The sequence below is a fragment of the Oppia nitens genome, unplaced genomic scaffold (assembly GCF_028296485.1).
Source record: "Oppia nitens isolate AA-2021 unplaced genomic scaffold, nextdenovo-longstitch-racon4-pilon3 scaffold32_pilon_pilon_pilon, whole genome shotgun sequence".
NCBI lineage: Eukaryota > Metazoa > Arthropoda > Arachnida > Sarcoptiformes > Oppiidae > Oppia > Oppia nitens.
The window spans coordinates 714,761-734,450 of NW_026533213.1; the positions used below are offsets into that span (position 1 = coordinate 714,761).

A 19,690-nucleotide genomic window follows, 5' to 3' on the forward strand; every position below is an offset into this window, starting at 1 on the left:
TTCTATTAATATACAAACAACAGTATTTAAATATAACAAAAAAAAATTATCAACAATTAATAAAAATCTTGATATAATATATCAGTTATAATATAAATATAATACAATTTTTGTAAACATATAAATATTTATTTAAATTTGTAAGATTTTATAATTTTTGTGTATGTTTTTTATAAAAAATAATTTTTATGTCAAATTTATTATTGATTTTTTTCACATATCATTGAACATTAAATTAATTTATCAAAATGTTTATTTCGACACTTGATAATTATTTCATATATATTAACTAACAATATATCACTAATGAGTATTGTTGTTACATTAATTGAGCAACGACATCATTATACCAGGGATCATTAGATAAACCATTAAATAATATATTCATAGCTAACTTAAACTAATTATCAATATTGATAATAATCAATTTATAATATAATAATAATTTACATAATCGATATGCTACTAATAAAAAAAATTGAGGTCAATTAATATATATATATTATTTAATATAATATAATAAATATTATTATTTATTAAATAATTTAATAGAATATACAATAATAAAACATTATATTAAATAGATATCATAATAAGTAATTATTTTATTATATAATACTACTAATACTACTACTACTACTACTACTACTACTACTACTAATACAGTAATACTCCGAATAGATAAAACAGTAATTATATTTATAGTCAGAATATATAAAATTGTAAATTTAAATTAATCAATATTTAAATAAATATTTGATAATTATATATTATTTTTTTATTTGACTTAATAATTTTATAGATTTTAAGTAAACAAAATGAAAAATTTATTTATAAATATCAATAAAGTATTGCCACAGAAATTGATTTGTATTGACGCTTGCAGTCAGTTGTATGCAAATGGTTTGTATTTGAAACCACCGATAATATCAACTCAGAGACACTGGACATCACATCCACTCCTGAGTACAATATGTTTATTATATTCTATAGTTTGGAATATTTTGCTATTAATAGTAATCAAAGAACGGGTTTCTATTGAATGGCATATATTTTTCGGTGATTTTATATATTTTTGTGGAAATATTAAAATCTTGAGAATTATTGCAATCTTAACACTTGTCTTGTGTTTAATAATTCAATATATTTATTACTATATCTATCTATCAGGTATTTCGCTGACATTTATGTCAGTATTTGATATGCTTTCCGGTCTGCGGACACCCCGTAGTGTTGGACTAACTGACACTCAATCACTGATAAAATTTATAAAAATTGCAAAATTTTTGTTTAAAACAACAAAATTATTCAATCAATATATGCGTCCAATATTTGATAATATATTAATGCTTATAATTGTATATAAAGTTGGTTTTATAAAATTTATAACATATGGTTTGCATAATATATTTATTTATTATATTATTATAAAATTTGGTTTTGTTATTTATACCTGGAATGGTATATATTTTTATTTGTTATATTATTATTTAAAATTAAGATTAAAATTATTGAATGATAAACTTATTTCTGCTAAACGTTCAATAAATTATAGAAAATTATTATTATTATTAGATATTATAACAAAACTATGTATTGATATTAATGAATATAATCAACAATTTTGGTCTAAATATTTGGCATCAATTTGGCTAATATTGGGTACAATGATTGTTACAATTTTAGCATCATTGTTATTATTTATCAAAAATATTTTCATTTATATTTTATTCCTAATATCACTAATTACTATAATAGTATTATTCACAACATTAGTTTTATTGGCATCTAAGTTAAACAAACAATTTTCTAGAGTTTATTTTGAACTATTTTTATTAAAATTTTAAAAATTATATATAAATATTTTTGTCTCATAATATGACACTCAACTAATAATAATTAGTAATCAATATTTTGGTTAAATATGACTTAAAATATAAAATATATATGGTTTTATTTTTTATAATTTTTGATATGACTTCTAATAATGATAAATAGATTAAATAAAATTTTTAGTAATACATTTATGTGTGTTATCTTTTTATTTATAAATTATAAGTTTGTTAATGGCAATGCTTTCTAGCATTTTCTATGGTTTTTATCTGTAATATAGTTTAAATATATATATAATTATATATATATATATATATTACTGTGTATTAAATTGTAGACACAAACAAAATTAACTAGACAAATTGTTTTCAAAAATATAACATTGTATTTAAAAACCTTTTACATAATTGAGATATTTTATATTCAAAAATATAATAATAAAAAATAAAATAAAATTTTTAATAAAATTTTTATAATAAATTATTTCTTATTTTGATCACTATTTTATATTACTGTATTAATATATATATATATATATAGTAATTATATAAAATTTGTAATTACATAAAATTATTATTATAATGTATTAGTTAATTAAAAGTAATTAAAACTATTTTTTTCAATTTTTAAATAATAATAATAATAATAACACTTTTTGATTTTGATTTTAATCATATTGATTTAAATTGCTATATCTTTTAAATTGCATAATTTTATAATAATTTGTTGATACTTTAAAAAGTTCGTTAACATATTTATCCAAATTTGGTATATTTAGTCTAGTATTAGCCAATAATAATTGATCCATAAGTTTAATAATTGTCGGCCAAAAGTGATCCCTAATTATGGCAATTACATTATCAATGGCTTGTTGTGGACTCAACTGATCTCTTAAGACAATCAAATAAATATAATTCAGATTCAGATCATTAGTTTTTGCTTCCTTTTTGAATGAAGTGATGTCATTGATTAGCAACGGTATGACCGATGCGTACCATTCAAATGTCTTCAATTGTTGGCCAACTGATGGATCGGTGGTTACTTGGGTTTCGGCGGTTAGACTATCCAATTGAAACCGAGCGGAAAACTCGTTTAGTATCCATAAGGTTTTAGTACCCGATTCGGGAATTCTAGTTTCCATAAACTTTTCCAATGTTACCGATTCGGTAGACAAATGAAATGTCTTAATATCGGCACAAATAGTAAGCCATTCAACAACTTTTCGATGAAACCGATTGAACATTGATTTAGACATTAGTTTTTCAAATTCTTTTTGTTTGATTTTTTTACATATCATATGAAAATGTTTTTATATGAAAATAATTAAAAAAAAATTAATTAATTTATATTAATAATAAAATATTTGTTTTCATTACTTTATACTAATTTTTCTGAACAAAAAACTTACCACTCATTATATAAATATACAATTTAGCTAAACTTGTTGGTAAAGTATCATCAAATACATAATGTTTTTCGCTAATAACTGGTAGAAATTGACTGAATTTTTCAGGATTTTCAGCGTAAACATCGTTAAAATAAAAGCCAAAAATCATATACAATATAACTAATTCATATTCATCACTGTTTGGACTATCGGGTGATATAAAACCAAAATAAGTTATAAAATCTACTGAATCTCGGGTCAAATATTTGTCGGCATTTGTACCGAACAGTCCCATCAATTTAGTTATGACTTTATCGCGTACAGCATCTGTCCATTTGTTTGCTTGTAATTCAATATCATTACCTAAAAAATTGTAATCAATTTTCACATCTAGACATTGCTTAACAAAATTTTCATCAAGCATTTTGTTTGGTTATTACTATTATATTTATTATTAATAATAATTATGATAATAATTTAAAATTTAAAAATTAAAATCTAATTTAAAAAACAGATGTTTTCTATTAATATATATATATTAAGTCGTAACAGAAAGTCATATAAGAAATTAACGGTTTTTACAGATGACTGTAACGTTGTTTTTTGGGTCGGTTTTTAAATAATAACATATAAGTAATAATTTTCTACATAAGTATTTTATAATTTTTTTTATATGTATTTTATATTTAAAAAAAATCGCTAAAAACTTTAATACTATTAATTACTTAACGTTAACAATTAGTTGATTTTAAAATTTTTTTTTATAAATTTTTACCCCAATTGTTTGTTATGAAACTTAAAATATACTTAAAAAATAAGTGTTTAGACAAACTTATGACAAACATAGTTTGAAACAAATTGAAACTAATTCAATTAAACCATATATCATATTGAAACGGTTGGATGGGTTGGTTAGGTGTCCGGTGCTGACTCGACGTTATCGGCACCAAAGTGTTGTCGGTCCTAGAGATGAGTTGGCACCAACACCTATGTTGTTGAGGACATCTGCGACCACAGTATGGATCTGGCGTTGAGCGGTGATGGCTATGATTAGCCAAACGTGATGAGCGGTGCTGTGATGGCCAAAATGTTGAGTGGTGTTGAATCGGCCAATGAGCTGAGCGGTGCTGTATCGGCCAATGTGTTGAGTAGTGGTGGCGGTGATGGATACGGGAAAGGGACACGACTGACACGGCAAGGGAGCCCAGAGATGAAATGAAGAGAGAAAGCAAGAGAGAAATATAGAGAGAAGAGAAGAGAGAAAGTGCGGGCCGAAGGCCCAAATGACTTACTCGGGACTTATACCAAAACCGAGTTTTATTGATAACACATATAAAAATAAACTAATACAATGTAATACAATACACTACAATGTATTGTGGAGCAAAGTGACGGCAACCGACCAGTTCAAGAGTAAGACAATTTGTGTCGAGCATTTCGCTCGACTGAGAGCTCAGCAGTCTGATCGCTGCATAAGCCACTGCCTATTGCGCGCGCAAACTGTTAAACTCTGCATTCATATTTGATGACAACTTTTACATATAGGGGAAATGGTCTCAATAAGGGACGCCAAAAAAAATTATAAAAAGTTAAGCAATTGTTAGGATACGAGATCTGACAATAAATAATGTCTACAAAATTAATAAATAAATTAATTATATACTACACACACAAAATTAAATACAAAAATTATTTTCATTTATTTTTATATTCTATCTACTCAGAAATAATAAAATGTTCATTTTAAATTTTTGTAAATAATATAGATATAATATTACCGATTCCAACAATTATAGTTACAAAAATACAGTACAACATATTTATAAGTTTAAAAAATTATAAATAATTTATTTAAATATAACTTTATTTATAATCATTTAAAATGTTCAAAATCACAAAAACAAAAAAATAATAATCAAATAATTCAATACAATGGTTGGTAGAGCTCTTTAAGGAATTTAAAATCACCAACCTATTGGGTTGGTAGAGCTCTTTAAGGAATTTAAAATCACCAACCTATTGGGTTGGTAGAGCTCTTTAAGGAATTTAAAATCACCAACCTATTGGGTTGGTAGAGCTATTTAAGGAATTAAAATCACTAACCTATTGGGTTGGTAGAGCCATTTAAGGAATTAAAATCACTAAGATAAATGCATTGATTTGTTAAATACAATTGGATGTGTTGTATTCATTTGTTATACTACAGTATTGGGATAAATCACTATTCATAATTTTAAATTCCTTAAATAGCTCTACCAACCCAATAGGTTGATGATTTTAATTCCTTAAATAGCTCTATCAACCCAATAGGTTGATGATTTTAATTCCTTGAATAGCTCTATCAACCCAATAGGTTGATTATTTTAATTCCTTAAATAGCTCTACCAACCCAATAGGCTAATCTTAAATATATAATGTCATATTTATAGCTATTTATAATTTTTACGGATTATTTAACATTAAATATAATTTATAAAATTTTTTTTCAGTGTAACTTATTGATAATTTGTATTTTAAAATTTTTTCATTTTAATTATACATTCAAAATTTACTATTATTTTTTGTGTGTAAAAATTATATTAATAAATAAAACTATAATTTGATGACGTTATTGACACTCATTTGTTGATAAAAATTATTTTGAATTACATGTCCCTAATTGAGATTATCGGCTAATTATTGATTTTTAATTAAATAATTAATACATAGATTAATAAAAGTGATTATTTTTGTTATTAATATTTTTACTAATATATTATTTATGTATAAAAAATAATAGTTATAATTTAATTATACTAAATATTGTTTAATTTAATTTCAAACTTAATGTTAAATAAGGGATGAAATGGTAATATTTTATGTTATCTTTGTTGTCAATTAATTGTTGATTTTGTGATAAAATTATAACAATTTTGATTCACTTGTCTTATAAAGTATATCCTTAGGTTTGTAATGACATATAAATGTCAACAATTGTTTAATTATTTTGTGATTAAAACTAATTTAAAGTATGCCGTCCCCTATTAAGGCTATCCCCAATTAGGATTATTTACACTACTACTATTTTGCTCTTATTGGATAATTCAAACTCTGCCTATTTTTGATCAGTCGCACACTACCACCTAAAGGCAAATTCTCATTTGCATTAAAATACAATACACAAGTGCGCTTAGAAATTAATTAATTCATTAATGTTAAAGTATAGAAAACAAAAACCCTTGTTAACCCCTGTATAACCAATGGTTAAATAGTATTCACTGAAACGCAAGTGCGTCACTGCAATTACTGACACTATATGTATCACAAAATAAACCTATATGTTTGTATGTTAAAGTATAGCTAATGTTATTTCTATGGCAATGTTAAACCTATATTTATAGTAGTGAATGTGCCGCTAATGCAATTCCTATGGGTATAGTAAACACATACTTTATAATACTAAATAACCCGTTAATGTTATTTCTATGGGAATACATATCTCATATTAACTATGTATTTAATACAATAAAACATTACTGTAGTTAAAACATATGAGAAGTTATATAAGTAATTAAATTTATAATTTGAGTACATTTACTATTGTTTTAAGTGATCTATTATTATTCCGCTACAATATATATTGATATTTTTTGGTTATACTAATAAACTATGTTAACAATAAAGTTATAATAGCATTACTTTATTTTATTGTATTTTAGATACGCTTTTTCTTGTCTAACTAACCCTATATATAAAAATTTATTTATTTATTTATAGTCATTATATATATATAGCAGACATTTTATATTTTTTAATCATATGTTACATAAATTAAAAAAAATAATTAGTTTTATTTAATACTTTTTTTTGTTTAAATCATAATATTTTAAAATTAATGTGAGTGGGTGTGTGTGTGTGTGTGTGTGAGTGTGACTTAAAACTTATGTCACAAATTTATATATCCGTAAATTGTTTCAGACAAATAAATAAAATTATTTTTTAATAGACTCTACAGATTGGACAATAAAACAATAGACATAAAAATTCAAAATAAAAATTAAATTTTTTATCAAATATAACATAAATTAAAGTGTTTAGCACTTTTTGTTTAATTAGACATATTATTTTTAATTATATTTGGATATGTGTTTTAAATTGTTAAATTTTTAATATACAATTAGTTTTTACATTTTGAAAATCAATTTATGTGCATAAGTAATTATTAGTTATTAATTATAAGTATATATATATATAGTATTATAACTTGTTTGTTAAAAACTTTTATTTAAATTAAATAATTTATAAAATGCATGTATATTATATGCAGTATAATAAAAATTACAAAATAATAAAATACAGTGTATATTTTTTTAAAAAACTAATTGTATTTTTATATTAAAAATGTATTGAATTTAATAAAAAATAAAATCTAAAAAATTGTTTGTTTATCTTAGATGCCAATAATACTAATGTTGTAAATAATATTATTATAGTAATTAGTGATATTAGGAAAATAATAAAAATGAAAATATTTTTGATAAATAATAGCAATGATACTAAAATAGTAACAATCATTGTACCCAATATTAGCCAAATTGATGCCAAATATTTAGACCAAAATTGTTGATCGTATTCATTAATATCAATACATAGTTTTGTTATAATATCTAATAATAATAATATTTTTCTATAATTCATTGAACATTTAGCAGAAATAAGTTTATAATTCAATAATTTTAATCTTAATTTTAAATAATAATATAACAAATAAAAATAAATACCATTCCAGGTATAAATAACAAAACCAAATTTTATAATAATGTAATAAATAAATATATTATGCAAACCATATGTTATAAATTTTATAAAACCAACTTTATATACAATTATCAATATTAATATATTAACAAATATTGGACGCATACACTGATTGAATAATTTTGTTGTTTTAAACAAAAAATTTGCAATTTTTATAAATTTTATCAAATAAAAAGTGTCAGTGAGTCCAATACTACGGGGTTTTCGTAGACCAGACAGCATATCAAACACTGACATAAATGTCAGCGAAATACCCGATCGATAGATATAGTAATAAATAAATTGAATTATTAAACACAAGACAAGTGTTAAGATTGCAATAATTCTCAAGATTTTAATATTTCCACAAAAATATATAAAATCACCGAAAAATATATGCCATTCAATGGAAACCCTGTCTTTGATTACTATTAATAGCAAAATATTCCAAACTATAGAATATAATAAACATATTGTACTCAGGAGTGGATGTGATGTCCAGTGTCTCTGAGTTGATATTATCGGTGGTTTCAAATACAAACCATTTGCATACAACTGACTGCAAGCGTCAATACAAATCAATTTCTGTGGCAATACTTTATTGATATTTATAAATAAATTTTTCATTTTATTTACTTAAAATCTATAATATTATTATTAAGTCTAATACAATATAATATATTAATATCAAATATTTATTTAAAAATATTTAGCTAACTAAGTATTATTTTTTTTAAATTCTTAGTTTAGTTTAATATTATTTTTTATTAATCTATATATTTCTATATATTTAACTAAAAAATATTATACGACTAATTAATTATTATTAGTATATATTAATAAAAATATACTAATATCTCTAATTTAACTTAAATAATATTATTATAACTATAATTATTACTTTTTATTTCCTACTCATATTTATGATAATAAATAGTATTAATATTTTTAACTAAGATTAAGACATTATAGACATTAATTATTATAATAAATGTATATTATTTAATAATATTATTTGAATAATAAAATATATGTTTGTTATTAATGATAAAATGTATTTTTAGTTATGAATAAATTACGAAAATTGTTTACTATTGTCTACAATACAGTAAATAATTAATGTATTATAAAGTTATGAATGTCTATAAACTTTAATTTTTCAAAAATAATTTTTCATAATTAAACTGTTATTTTAATCTTTTTTTATCATTAACTATGATATTACCGATAACTAGATATTACAATAATAATAATAGTATATATGAAGATAATAGTATATTGAGATGAATATCTATAGTTTAACTAAATTAGTAAAAAAAAATAGTATTTAACACAAATATTAGATATTTTAAGTTCATCTTAAACACCAAACAAATAGTATAACAATAACTATAATATATTAATATCAAATATTTATTTAAAAATATTTAATTAACTTATTATTATTTTTTTTTGTTTAAAAATACTCAGTTTAGTTTAATTGTAATTTTGAATAATCAATATATTTCTATATATTTAAGTATAAAATACAGTAGTATCATAAACTTTAATTAGACAAAAATAATTTGTTTTATAAAAAAAATAATAGTTAATCATTAAATTATAGTTAATGGAAAAATTCATGGAAAACTAATTTTTGTTTAAATATTATTTTTGATTAAAGATATTTATAATAAATTATATTAATAATATATACAGTATTTAAGTATAATATAAATAATAATTGACAAAATAATACTTATATTTATATAAAAAAATTTTTTTATTAAACTAATATTATTATACTTTAAATAGCTTTTCAAATATAAGTATTATTTTAAATATTAAATAATATAATGTTTTATTTAAACTTTTTTTAATGCATACATAATTTGTTCAGTTTTCAGATGATTATACTTTTGGTTTATTACTAGTTTTAGTTAACATTTATTGTACAAACATTTTGAGCTCAAGTATGTTATTACTGTATAGCAAACTATTGAGTGACTTTACAACTAAGTTAGTCAAAATAACAAATTTAAATTTATCAAATTATACAATCAACAAAAAAAATCAAAATATTTTTTAATAAAAATATAAAAATCATTTGTATTTAGTATGAAAACAAGTAAATTATTAATACATTAATACAATATTTAAATTAAAATTTATCAAATAATACAAAGTTTAAATTTGTTAGTTGAAGTATTGTTTATTAGATTATTATATAGTAAGTATTTTAAATTAAAATAATACTAACAATAAAAAATTTATTCAACATAATTAAATAATAAAAATCTAAATAATAGATTAATTTAAAATTTTAAAAATGATACATTATTCAAGTTATTGAAACAACTGAAAATAATTCAAATTAAAATTTTGTTTTAATTCAAGCAACATATGTTCAATTAAACAACAAAAAATATTAAATAATAAACAACAATATTAACAAACAGATATTCAGATAAATTTATTTATTTATCAGATGTTATATAACTTTATTATATTTTGTAATTTTTGTAAATTTCTGATGAATAAATTAATTTTTCTGATATAAAAATAACATATGATAATGATATAAATTAAATCATATAAATACAAATGGTTTATATATATAAGTCAATAAATATAGGATAAAAATTTATTCATCAGATGATACATAAATTTTAATGATAAGTACAATAAAAAAAACTACATTTATTATAGTCATCTACAAAATTTTTCTAAATGTTAATTAAACATGTTAATAATGTATTATAAAAATTAAATAAAATACTAGTTATTGATGATGCCAAAAATATAATAGCAAAAATACAATTAACATAATTAACATGAAATAAAAAAATTTGAATAATTATTTTTTCATAACAAAAATTATGTTAAATATATTTAATGTAATTATTAAGCCAAATATAAGCCAAATAGCAGCCAAAAGTTTGGACCAATAAGTTGTATTATATTCATTGATATCATTGCATAGTTTATTCAATGTATGCAATGTTTTCAATATACAGTACTATTAATGTTTAGACTACGTTTAATATAACTATTATTATTATTATTATAAATTAGTTTATTATTCATTGATTTTATACGCAATTTTAAATAATAACATAATAGATAAAAATAAACCATTGATTAAATTTAAATTATAATAGTTAATAATATGAAATATTTATAAGTAAAATATAAATAAATATATATATATAATAAATAAATTTATATATATTAAGTTAATGTTTTTAAAATATTTATTAGAAATTTTTACAAATTTAAAAATAATAATTTTAACGTTTATTAAAAAGTTATAATTAAAATAATTTATTTAATTCATAAAATAATTAATGTTTCCCAATAAATAAATAAATCTTATTAAAAATTATTTCATTAAAAGCATATATATAAAAAGAGATATTCAACAATTTTTTTTTAATAATAATAACACTTTTGATTTGATTAATATATTTTAATCATATTGGTTTAAATTATCATATCTTTTAAATTGCATAATTTTATAATAATTTGTTGATACTTTAAATAGTTCATTAACATATATATCCAAATTTGGTATATTTAGTCTAGTATTAGCCATTAATAATTGATCCTTAATTTTATTAAGTGTCGGCCAAATTTGATCCTTAATTAATGCAATTACATTATCCATGGCTTGTTGTGGACTCAACTGATCTCTTAAGGCAATCAAATAAATATAATTCAGATTCAGATCATTAGTTTTTGCTTCCTTTTTGAATGAAGTGATATCATTGATAAGCAACGGTACGACTCCACCGTACCATTCAAATGCCTTCAATTGTCGGCCAACTGTTGGATCGGCGGCCACAACAGTATCGGCGGTTAGGGTTTCCAATTGAAACCGAGCGGAAAACTCGTTTAGTATCCATAAGGTTTTAGTACCCGAATCTAATAGTCTAATATCCATAAACTTTTCCAATGTTAGCGATTCGGTAGACAAATGTAATGTCTTTATATCGGCACAAGTAGTCATCCATTCAAACATTTTGTTGTGATAGCGATTGAACAATGTTTTAGACATTCGTTTTTCAAATTCTTATTGTATGTTTGTTTTGGTTTTTAATTTTTTTTAATTAAAAAAAAAAGTTCATATGAGTTGTAAAGCAAACATTTAGTTATTTTTGTTGAAAAAGTAAAAATTTTATAATTATTTAATTATAAAAGAAATGTTATTATTATCATTAATTTAAACTACAATATAAAACAAAATTGTTTCTAAATACTTACCACTCATTATATAAGTGTATAATTTAGGCAAACCAGTGGCCATTGTATCGTCAAATTTATAATGTTTTTCACTGGCAATTGGTATAAATTGTTTGAATTTTTCCGGATTTTCCGAATAAACATCATCAAAATGATAGCCAAAAATCATATATAATAAAATTAATTCACATTCATCACTGTTTGGACAGTCAGGTGTTATAAAACTAGTATAAGTAAAATAGTCCATTGAATCCCTGTTCACATATTTGTCTGAATTATTGCCAAAAAGTTTCTTCAATTTAATTATGAGTTTATCGCGTACAGCATCTGTCCATTTGTTTGGTTTCAATTCAATATCATTGCCTAAAAAATTGTAATCAATTTTCACATCTAGACATTGCTTAAGAAAATTTTCATCAAACATTTTATTAGTTTTTTTTAATTAATAATGACAATAATTGTTAGCTAATATTATAAAATACTAGATTTTTTTTTAAAAAAAAATAAATAAACTTGCTTATAAAATGTAGTAAAATTTATAATACAGTATATTATATTAGATTTATATATAATACTTTGATAAATTTTTATAAATTTATACTGTATATCATAAATAAATTTTAACATTTGTATTTATATAATCTAACCTAAATTATTATCATGTGTTATTTTTATATCAGAAAATTTATTTGATTCATCAGAAATTTACAAAAATGACAAAATATAATAAAGTTATGTAACATCTGATAAATAAATAAATTTATCTGAATATCTGTTTGTTAATATTGTTGTTTATTATTTAATATATTTTGTTGTTTAATTGAACATATGTTGCTTGAATTAAAACAAAAATTTTAATTTTAATTATTTTCAGTTGTTTCAATAACTAAATTTTAATTTATATAAATGAAAAATATCATTTTTAAAATTTTAAATTAATCTATTATTTAGATTTTTATTATTTAATTATGTTGAATAAATTTTTTATTGTTAGTATTATTTTAATTTAAAAACTTACTATATAATAATCTAATAAACAATACTTCAACTAACAAATTTAAACTTTGTATTATTTGATAAATTTTAATTTAAATATTGTATTAATGTATTAATAATTTACTTGTTTTCATACTWAATAYAAATGATTTTTATATTTTTATTAAAAAATATTTTGATTTTTTTTTGTTGATTGTATAATTTGATAAATTTAAATTTGTTATTTTGACTAACTTAGTTGTAGAGTCAGTCAATAGTTTGCTATAATAACATACTTGAGCTCAAAATGTTTGTCCAATAATTTAAACTAAAACTAATTATAAACCAAAAGTATAATCATATGAAAACTAAACACATTATGTATTAAGTCTGCAATAAAAAAGTTTAAATAAAAAATTATATTATTTAATATTTAAAATAATACTTATATTTGAAAAGCTATTTAAATTATAATAATATTAGTTTAATAAAAAGTTTTTTTTATAAATGTAAGTATTATTTTGTCAATTATTATTTATATTATACTTAAATACTGTATATATTATTAATATAATTTATTATTAATATTTTTAATCAAAAATAATATTTAAACAAAAATTAGTTTTCCATGAATTATTCCATTAACTATTATTTTTTTATAAAACAAATTATTTTTGCTAATTTAAGTTTATAATACTATTTTATACTTAAATATATTTAGAAATATATTAATTTATCAGAAATACTATTTAACTAAACTGAGTACAAAATAATAATAACTTAGCTAACTAAATATTTTTATATAAATTTTTCATAATAATATATTATAGTTTTTTTGTGGTTATCTTATTTTTTGTTTGTTTGTTTGTTGAAGATTAACTTAAAATTGAAAATTTCTATTATTTGTGTTAAATACTATTTTTTTACTAATTTAGTTAAACTAATGATATTCATCTGAATATAGTGTTTTATATATACCATTATTATATTATTGTAATATCTAGTTATCGGTAATATTATAGTTAATGATAAAAAAATTGAATCATTAAAACAACAGTTTGATAATGAAAAATTAAAATTGATAGACTTTCATAACTTTTTTATTTTTGTTTGTTTGTTTAATACATTAATCATTTACGGAATTGTTTAATATTTTACATAAAAATAGTAAACAAGTGCATTTTTGTAATATTTTTAAAACTAAAAATTTTAAAAAATATTTTTAATGATTAATAACAAATATATAGTTTATTATTCAAATAATAATATTACATTATCTACAGTTATTAAAATAATTAATGTCTACAATGTCCTAATTTTAGTTAAAAATATTAATACTGTTTATTATCATAAGTAATAATTATGAAGTAATAATTATGATTATAATAATATTATTTAAGTTAAATTAGACATATTAATAAATTTTTTATTAATATATACTAATAATAATTAATCGTATAGTATTTTAAACTTAAATATATAGAAAAATACTATTTAAATAAACTGAGTATTTTTAAACAAAAAATAATACTTAGATAACTAAATAATTTTAAATAAATATTTTATAATAATATATTATATTGTATTTGACTTAAAAATATTATAATATTATAGATATTATAGATATTAAGAAAAGAAAATGATAAATATATTTATAAATATCAATAAAGTATTGCCACAGAAATTGATTTGTATTGACGCTTGCAGTCAGTTGTATGCAAATGGTTTGTATTTGAAACCACCGATAATATCAACTCAGAGACACTGGACATCACATCCACTCCTGAGTACAATATGTTTATTATATTCTATAGTTTGGAATATTTTGCTATTAATAGTAATCAAAGACCGGGTTTCCATTGAATGGCATATATTTTTCGGTGATTTTATATATTTTTACGGAAATGACAAAATCATGAGAATTATTGCAATCCTAACACTTGTTTTATGTTTAATAATTCAATATATTTATTACTATATCTATCGATCGGGTATTTCGCTGACATTTATGTCAGTGTTTGATATGCTTTCCGGTCTGCGGACACCCCGTAATGTTGGGCTCACTGACACTCAATCTCTGATGCAATTTATAAAAATTGCAAAATTTCTGTTTAAAATAACAAAATTATTTAATCAATATATGCGTCCAGTATTTGTTAATGTATTAATGCTTATAATTGTATATAAAGTTGGTTTTATAAAATTTATAATATATGGTTTGCATAATATATTTATTTATTACATAATTATAAAATTTGGTTTTGTTATTTATACCTGGAATGGTATTTATTTTTATTTGTTATGTTATTATTTAAAATTAATATTAAAATTACTGAATGATAAACTTATTTCTACTAAACGTTCAATAAATTATAGAAAAATATTATTATTATTAGATGTTATAACAAAACTATGTTTTGATATTAATGAATACGATCAACAATTTTGGTCTAAATATTTGGCATCAATTTGGCTAATATTGGGTACAATGATTGTTACTATTTTAGCATCATTGATATTATTTATCAAAAATATTTTCATTTATATTTTATTCCTAATATCACTAATTACTATAATAATATTATTTTCAACATTATTATTATTGGCATCAAAGATAAATAAACAATTTTCTAGAATTTATTTTTTATTAAATACAATACATTTTTAGATTAATATATTAATACAATAAGTTTTTTTTGAAATAAACATTGTATTTTATAAATAATTTAATTAAAATAAAAGTTTTTAACAAACTAGTTAATACTATATACTACTTATAATTAATAACCAATAATTACTTATACACATGAATTGATTTTCAAAATGTAAAAACTAATTGTATATTAAAAATTTAACACTTTAAAATACATAGATAATTATAAGTAAAAATAATATTTTAATTAAAATAATGTTAAAAAAAACTTTAATTTATGTAATATTTGATAAAAATTTAATTTGTATTTTAAATTATTTTTATTGTTTAATTTTCCACTCTGTAAAGTCTATAAAAATTAATTTTATTTTTTTTGTCTAAAATAATATATGAATATATAAATTTGTGACAGAAGTTTTTAGTCCCACACACACACACACACACACACACACACACACACACACACACACACACACACACACACACACACACACACACACACACACACACACACACACACACACACACACACACACACACACACACACACACACACACACACACACACACACACACACACACACACACACACACACACACACACACACACACACACACACACACACACACACACACACACACACACACACACACACACTCACTCTCATTTAAAAATAATATGATTTAAAACAAAAAATAATGTATAATTAAAATTAATTAAATTTTTAATTTATGTAACATCTAGTTAAAAATTTTAAAACATTTCCACAAAAATATATAAAATCACCGAAAAATATATGCCATTCAATAGAAACCCGGTCTTTGATATCAAAATTTAATATTAATATCATTTGCTATATATTTAAACAAAATGTAATTAAATATATTATAATTTTATATACTTTGATAAATTAAAAAATTAAATAATGATTACTAATAATATTATTCTATTATATGTATACTGTATATATAATTTATATAAAACTAATTGTTTTATTATGTATAGTTTTTATAACATGTTAATTAATTTTTTAAATATTATTTAATAATAAATATTAATTAAAAATTAACTAGATTTTAGTACATATTTTTTGTATTAATTTTTGTTTGTTTCTATAATTCAATAATTATTACTGTAAATATGTTTTCTATTTTTTTTGTCTAATGTTTTTTTTTGTATTTTAATTGTGCATATATTTCTTGAATTTAACAAATGTTTTTTTAAAAAAAAAATATTTTCTAAGTTAATTTATAAATAATTTTATTTGTATTAATACAATTAAACTCTATAATTTCAACAAGTAATTTTGATGGAAAAAAACTTACTAATTATTTTTTTAAAAACTAATTTATTTAACTTTTTTTTGTAAAAATTTAGTTTGTCTGACATAATACAAACACATGACAACAAAATAACTATTTATTTAATACTTATATATTTAGTGTTAAAAATTATATGATTTTATTAATAATTTATAAAAGTAATAAAAACTTGTAAATTATATTATGAGTTGATATTTTTTATTATTATAAACTACATTTTACATTAGTTTTTTTTAAATTTAGTGTTTTATAAATTAGTTATTGAAATTATTGTTATTATTAATAAAAAAAAACATGTTTGATGAAAATTTTGTTAAGCAATGTCTAGATGTGAAAATTGATTTGAAATTTTTTAGGCAATGATATTGAATTAATAACAAACAAATGGACAGATGCTGTACGCGATAAAGTCATAACTTAATTGATGGGACTGTTCGGTACAAATGCCGACAAATATTTGATCCGAGATTCAGTGGATTTTATAACTTATTTTGGTTGTATATCACCCGATAGTTCAAAACAGTGATGAATATGAATTAGTTATATTGTATATGATTTTTTTGGCTTTTATTTTAACGACCCTAACCGAGCAAATTGTAGTGACCACTGATCTATCAGTTGGCCAACAATTGAAGGCATTTGAATGGTACGTATCGGTCATACCGTTGCTAATCAATGACATCACTTCATTCAAAAAAGAAAACAAAAACTAATGATCTGAATCTGAATTATATTTATTTGATTGTCTTAAGAGATTGATTATTAAAATTTTAATAAAAATAGTTCAAAATAAAGTCTAAAAAATTGTTTGTTTAACTTAGATGCTAATAATATTAATGTTGTAAATAATACTATTATAGTAATTAGTGATATTAGGAATAAAATATAAATGAAAATATTTTTGATAAATAATAACAATGATGCTAAAATTGTAACAATCATTGTACCCAATATTAGCCAAATTGATGCCAAATATTTAGACCAAAATTGTTGATTGTATTCATTAATATCAAAACATAGTTTTGTTATAATATCTAATAATAATAATATTTTTCTATAATTTATTGAACGTTTAGTAGAAATAAGTTTATCATTCAATGATTTTAATATTAATTTTAAATAATAACATAACAAATAAAAATATATACCATTCCAGGTATAAATAACAAAACCAAATTTTATAATAATGTAATAAATAAATATATTATGCAAACCATATGTAATAAATTTTATAAAACCAACTTTATATACAATTATAAGCATTAATATATTAACAAATATTGGACACATATATTGATTGAATAATTTTGTTGTTTTAAACAGAAATTTTGCAATTTTTATAAATTTTATCAGTGATTGAGTGTCAGTGAGTCCAACACTACGGGGTGTTCGCAGTCCGGACAGCATATCAAACACTGACATAAATGCCAGCGAAATACCCGATCGATAGATATAGTAATAAATACATTGAATTATTAAACATAAAACAAGTGTTAGGATTGCAATAATTCTCAAGATTTTAATATTTCCATAAAAATATATAAAATCACCGAAAAATATATGCCATTCAATGGAAACCCGGTCTTTGATTACTATTAATAGCAAAATATTCCAAACTATAGAATATAATAAACATATTGTACTCAGGAGTGGATGTGATGTCCAGTGTCTCTGAGTTGATATTATCGGTGGTTTCAAATACAAACCATTTGCATACAACTGACTGCACGCGCAAACAACACGTAGTTTTGGTGGCAATATTTTATTGTTATTTATAAATAAATTTGTCATTTTGTTTACTTAATATTTAGTATTATTAAGTCAAATACAATATAATATATTATTATTAAATATTTAAAAGAAATATTTAGTTAGCAAAATATTTTTTATTTAAAAATACTCATTTAAGTTTGCTTGTATTTAAAAAAAAAATATTTATAATAAATATTTTTCTATATATATAAATATAAATATTACTATTATAAACTCTAATTATAAAAAGACAATTGTTTTATAAAAAATAGCTATCATTAAAATTTATAGTTATAAAAGCTATAGTTACAAAATTTTCATGAAAAACTAATTTATTTTTAAATATTATTTTGATTAAAAATATTTATAATAAATTATATTAATAATATAAATAATAATTTTAAAAACTTTACTTATATTTTATTATAAACCAAATAATTGCTTATCATTATACAGTTTATTAATAAATATATCATATATTATATTTATTTTTTATATAATATTTAGTTTGTTTAAAATTATTGTGGTAATTTGTCAATGTTAATTATACTAGTAGTTTTTAAAAACTAAACAATAGTAGTTTATGTTTATTTAAAAATATTATTAAATATGAGAAATTTTTGTCAATACTGTCAACATTACTATAGAAAATTGTAAATTAAAGATTATTAACAAAAATACTTTACTTTTGATTAACTTTATTAGTAAAACAGTAATTATGCTACTCATCGACTTTATATATTTATTTATTTATATAAAAATAATTTTTT

General features: G+C 20.3%; 1 protein-coding gene across 1 annotated transcript; it reads right to left on the minus strand.

Moving 5' to 3' along the window:
- Positions 1-1,643: 1,643 nt before the first annotated feature.
- LOC128956728 (uncharacterized) lies at positions 1,644-12,641 on the minus strand. The gene is made up of 6 exons (XM_054302442.1): positions 12,239-12,641; positions 11,511-12,046; positions 4,581-4,704; positions 3,242-3,583; positions 2,567-3,102; positions 1,644-1,652 (listed from the first exon to the last, which is right to left on the minus strand). Exons 1-6 carry the CDS (start codon positions 12,639-12,641, stop codon positions 1,644-1,646), a joined length of 1,950 nt encoding a protein of 649 aa, XP_054158417.1.
- Between the last annotated feature and the right edge of the window lie 7,049 nt (positions 12,642-19,690).

Bases quoted from the DNA above. Each gene is read 5' to 3' on its own strand.
- LOC128956728 (XM_054302442.1), bottom strand. From the start codon at position 12,641: ATGTTTGATGAAAATTTTCTTAAGCAATGTCTAGATGTGAAAATTGAT. The intron at 4,705-11,510 runs GTATCAACAAAT...CGCGCGCAATAG, and splicing joins ATGTTAATGAACTATTTAAA to GCAGTGGCTTATGCAGCGAT. The intron at 3,584-4,580 runs GTATTACATTGT...ACAATTTTTTAG, and splicing joins ACAATACATTGTAGTGTATT to GTAATGATATTGAATTACAA.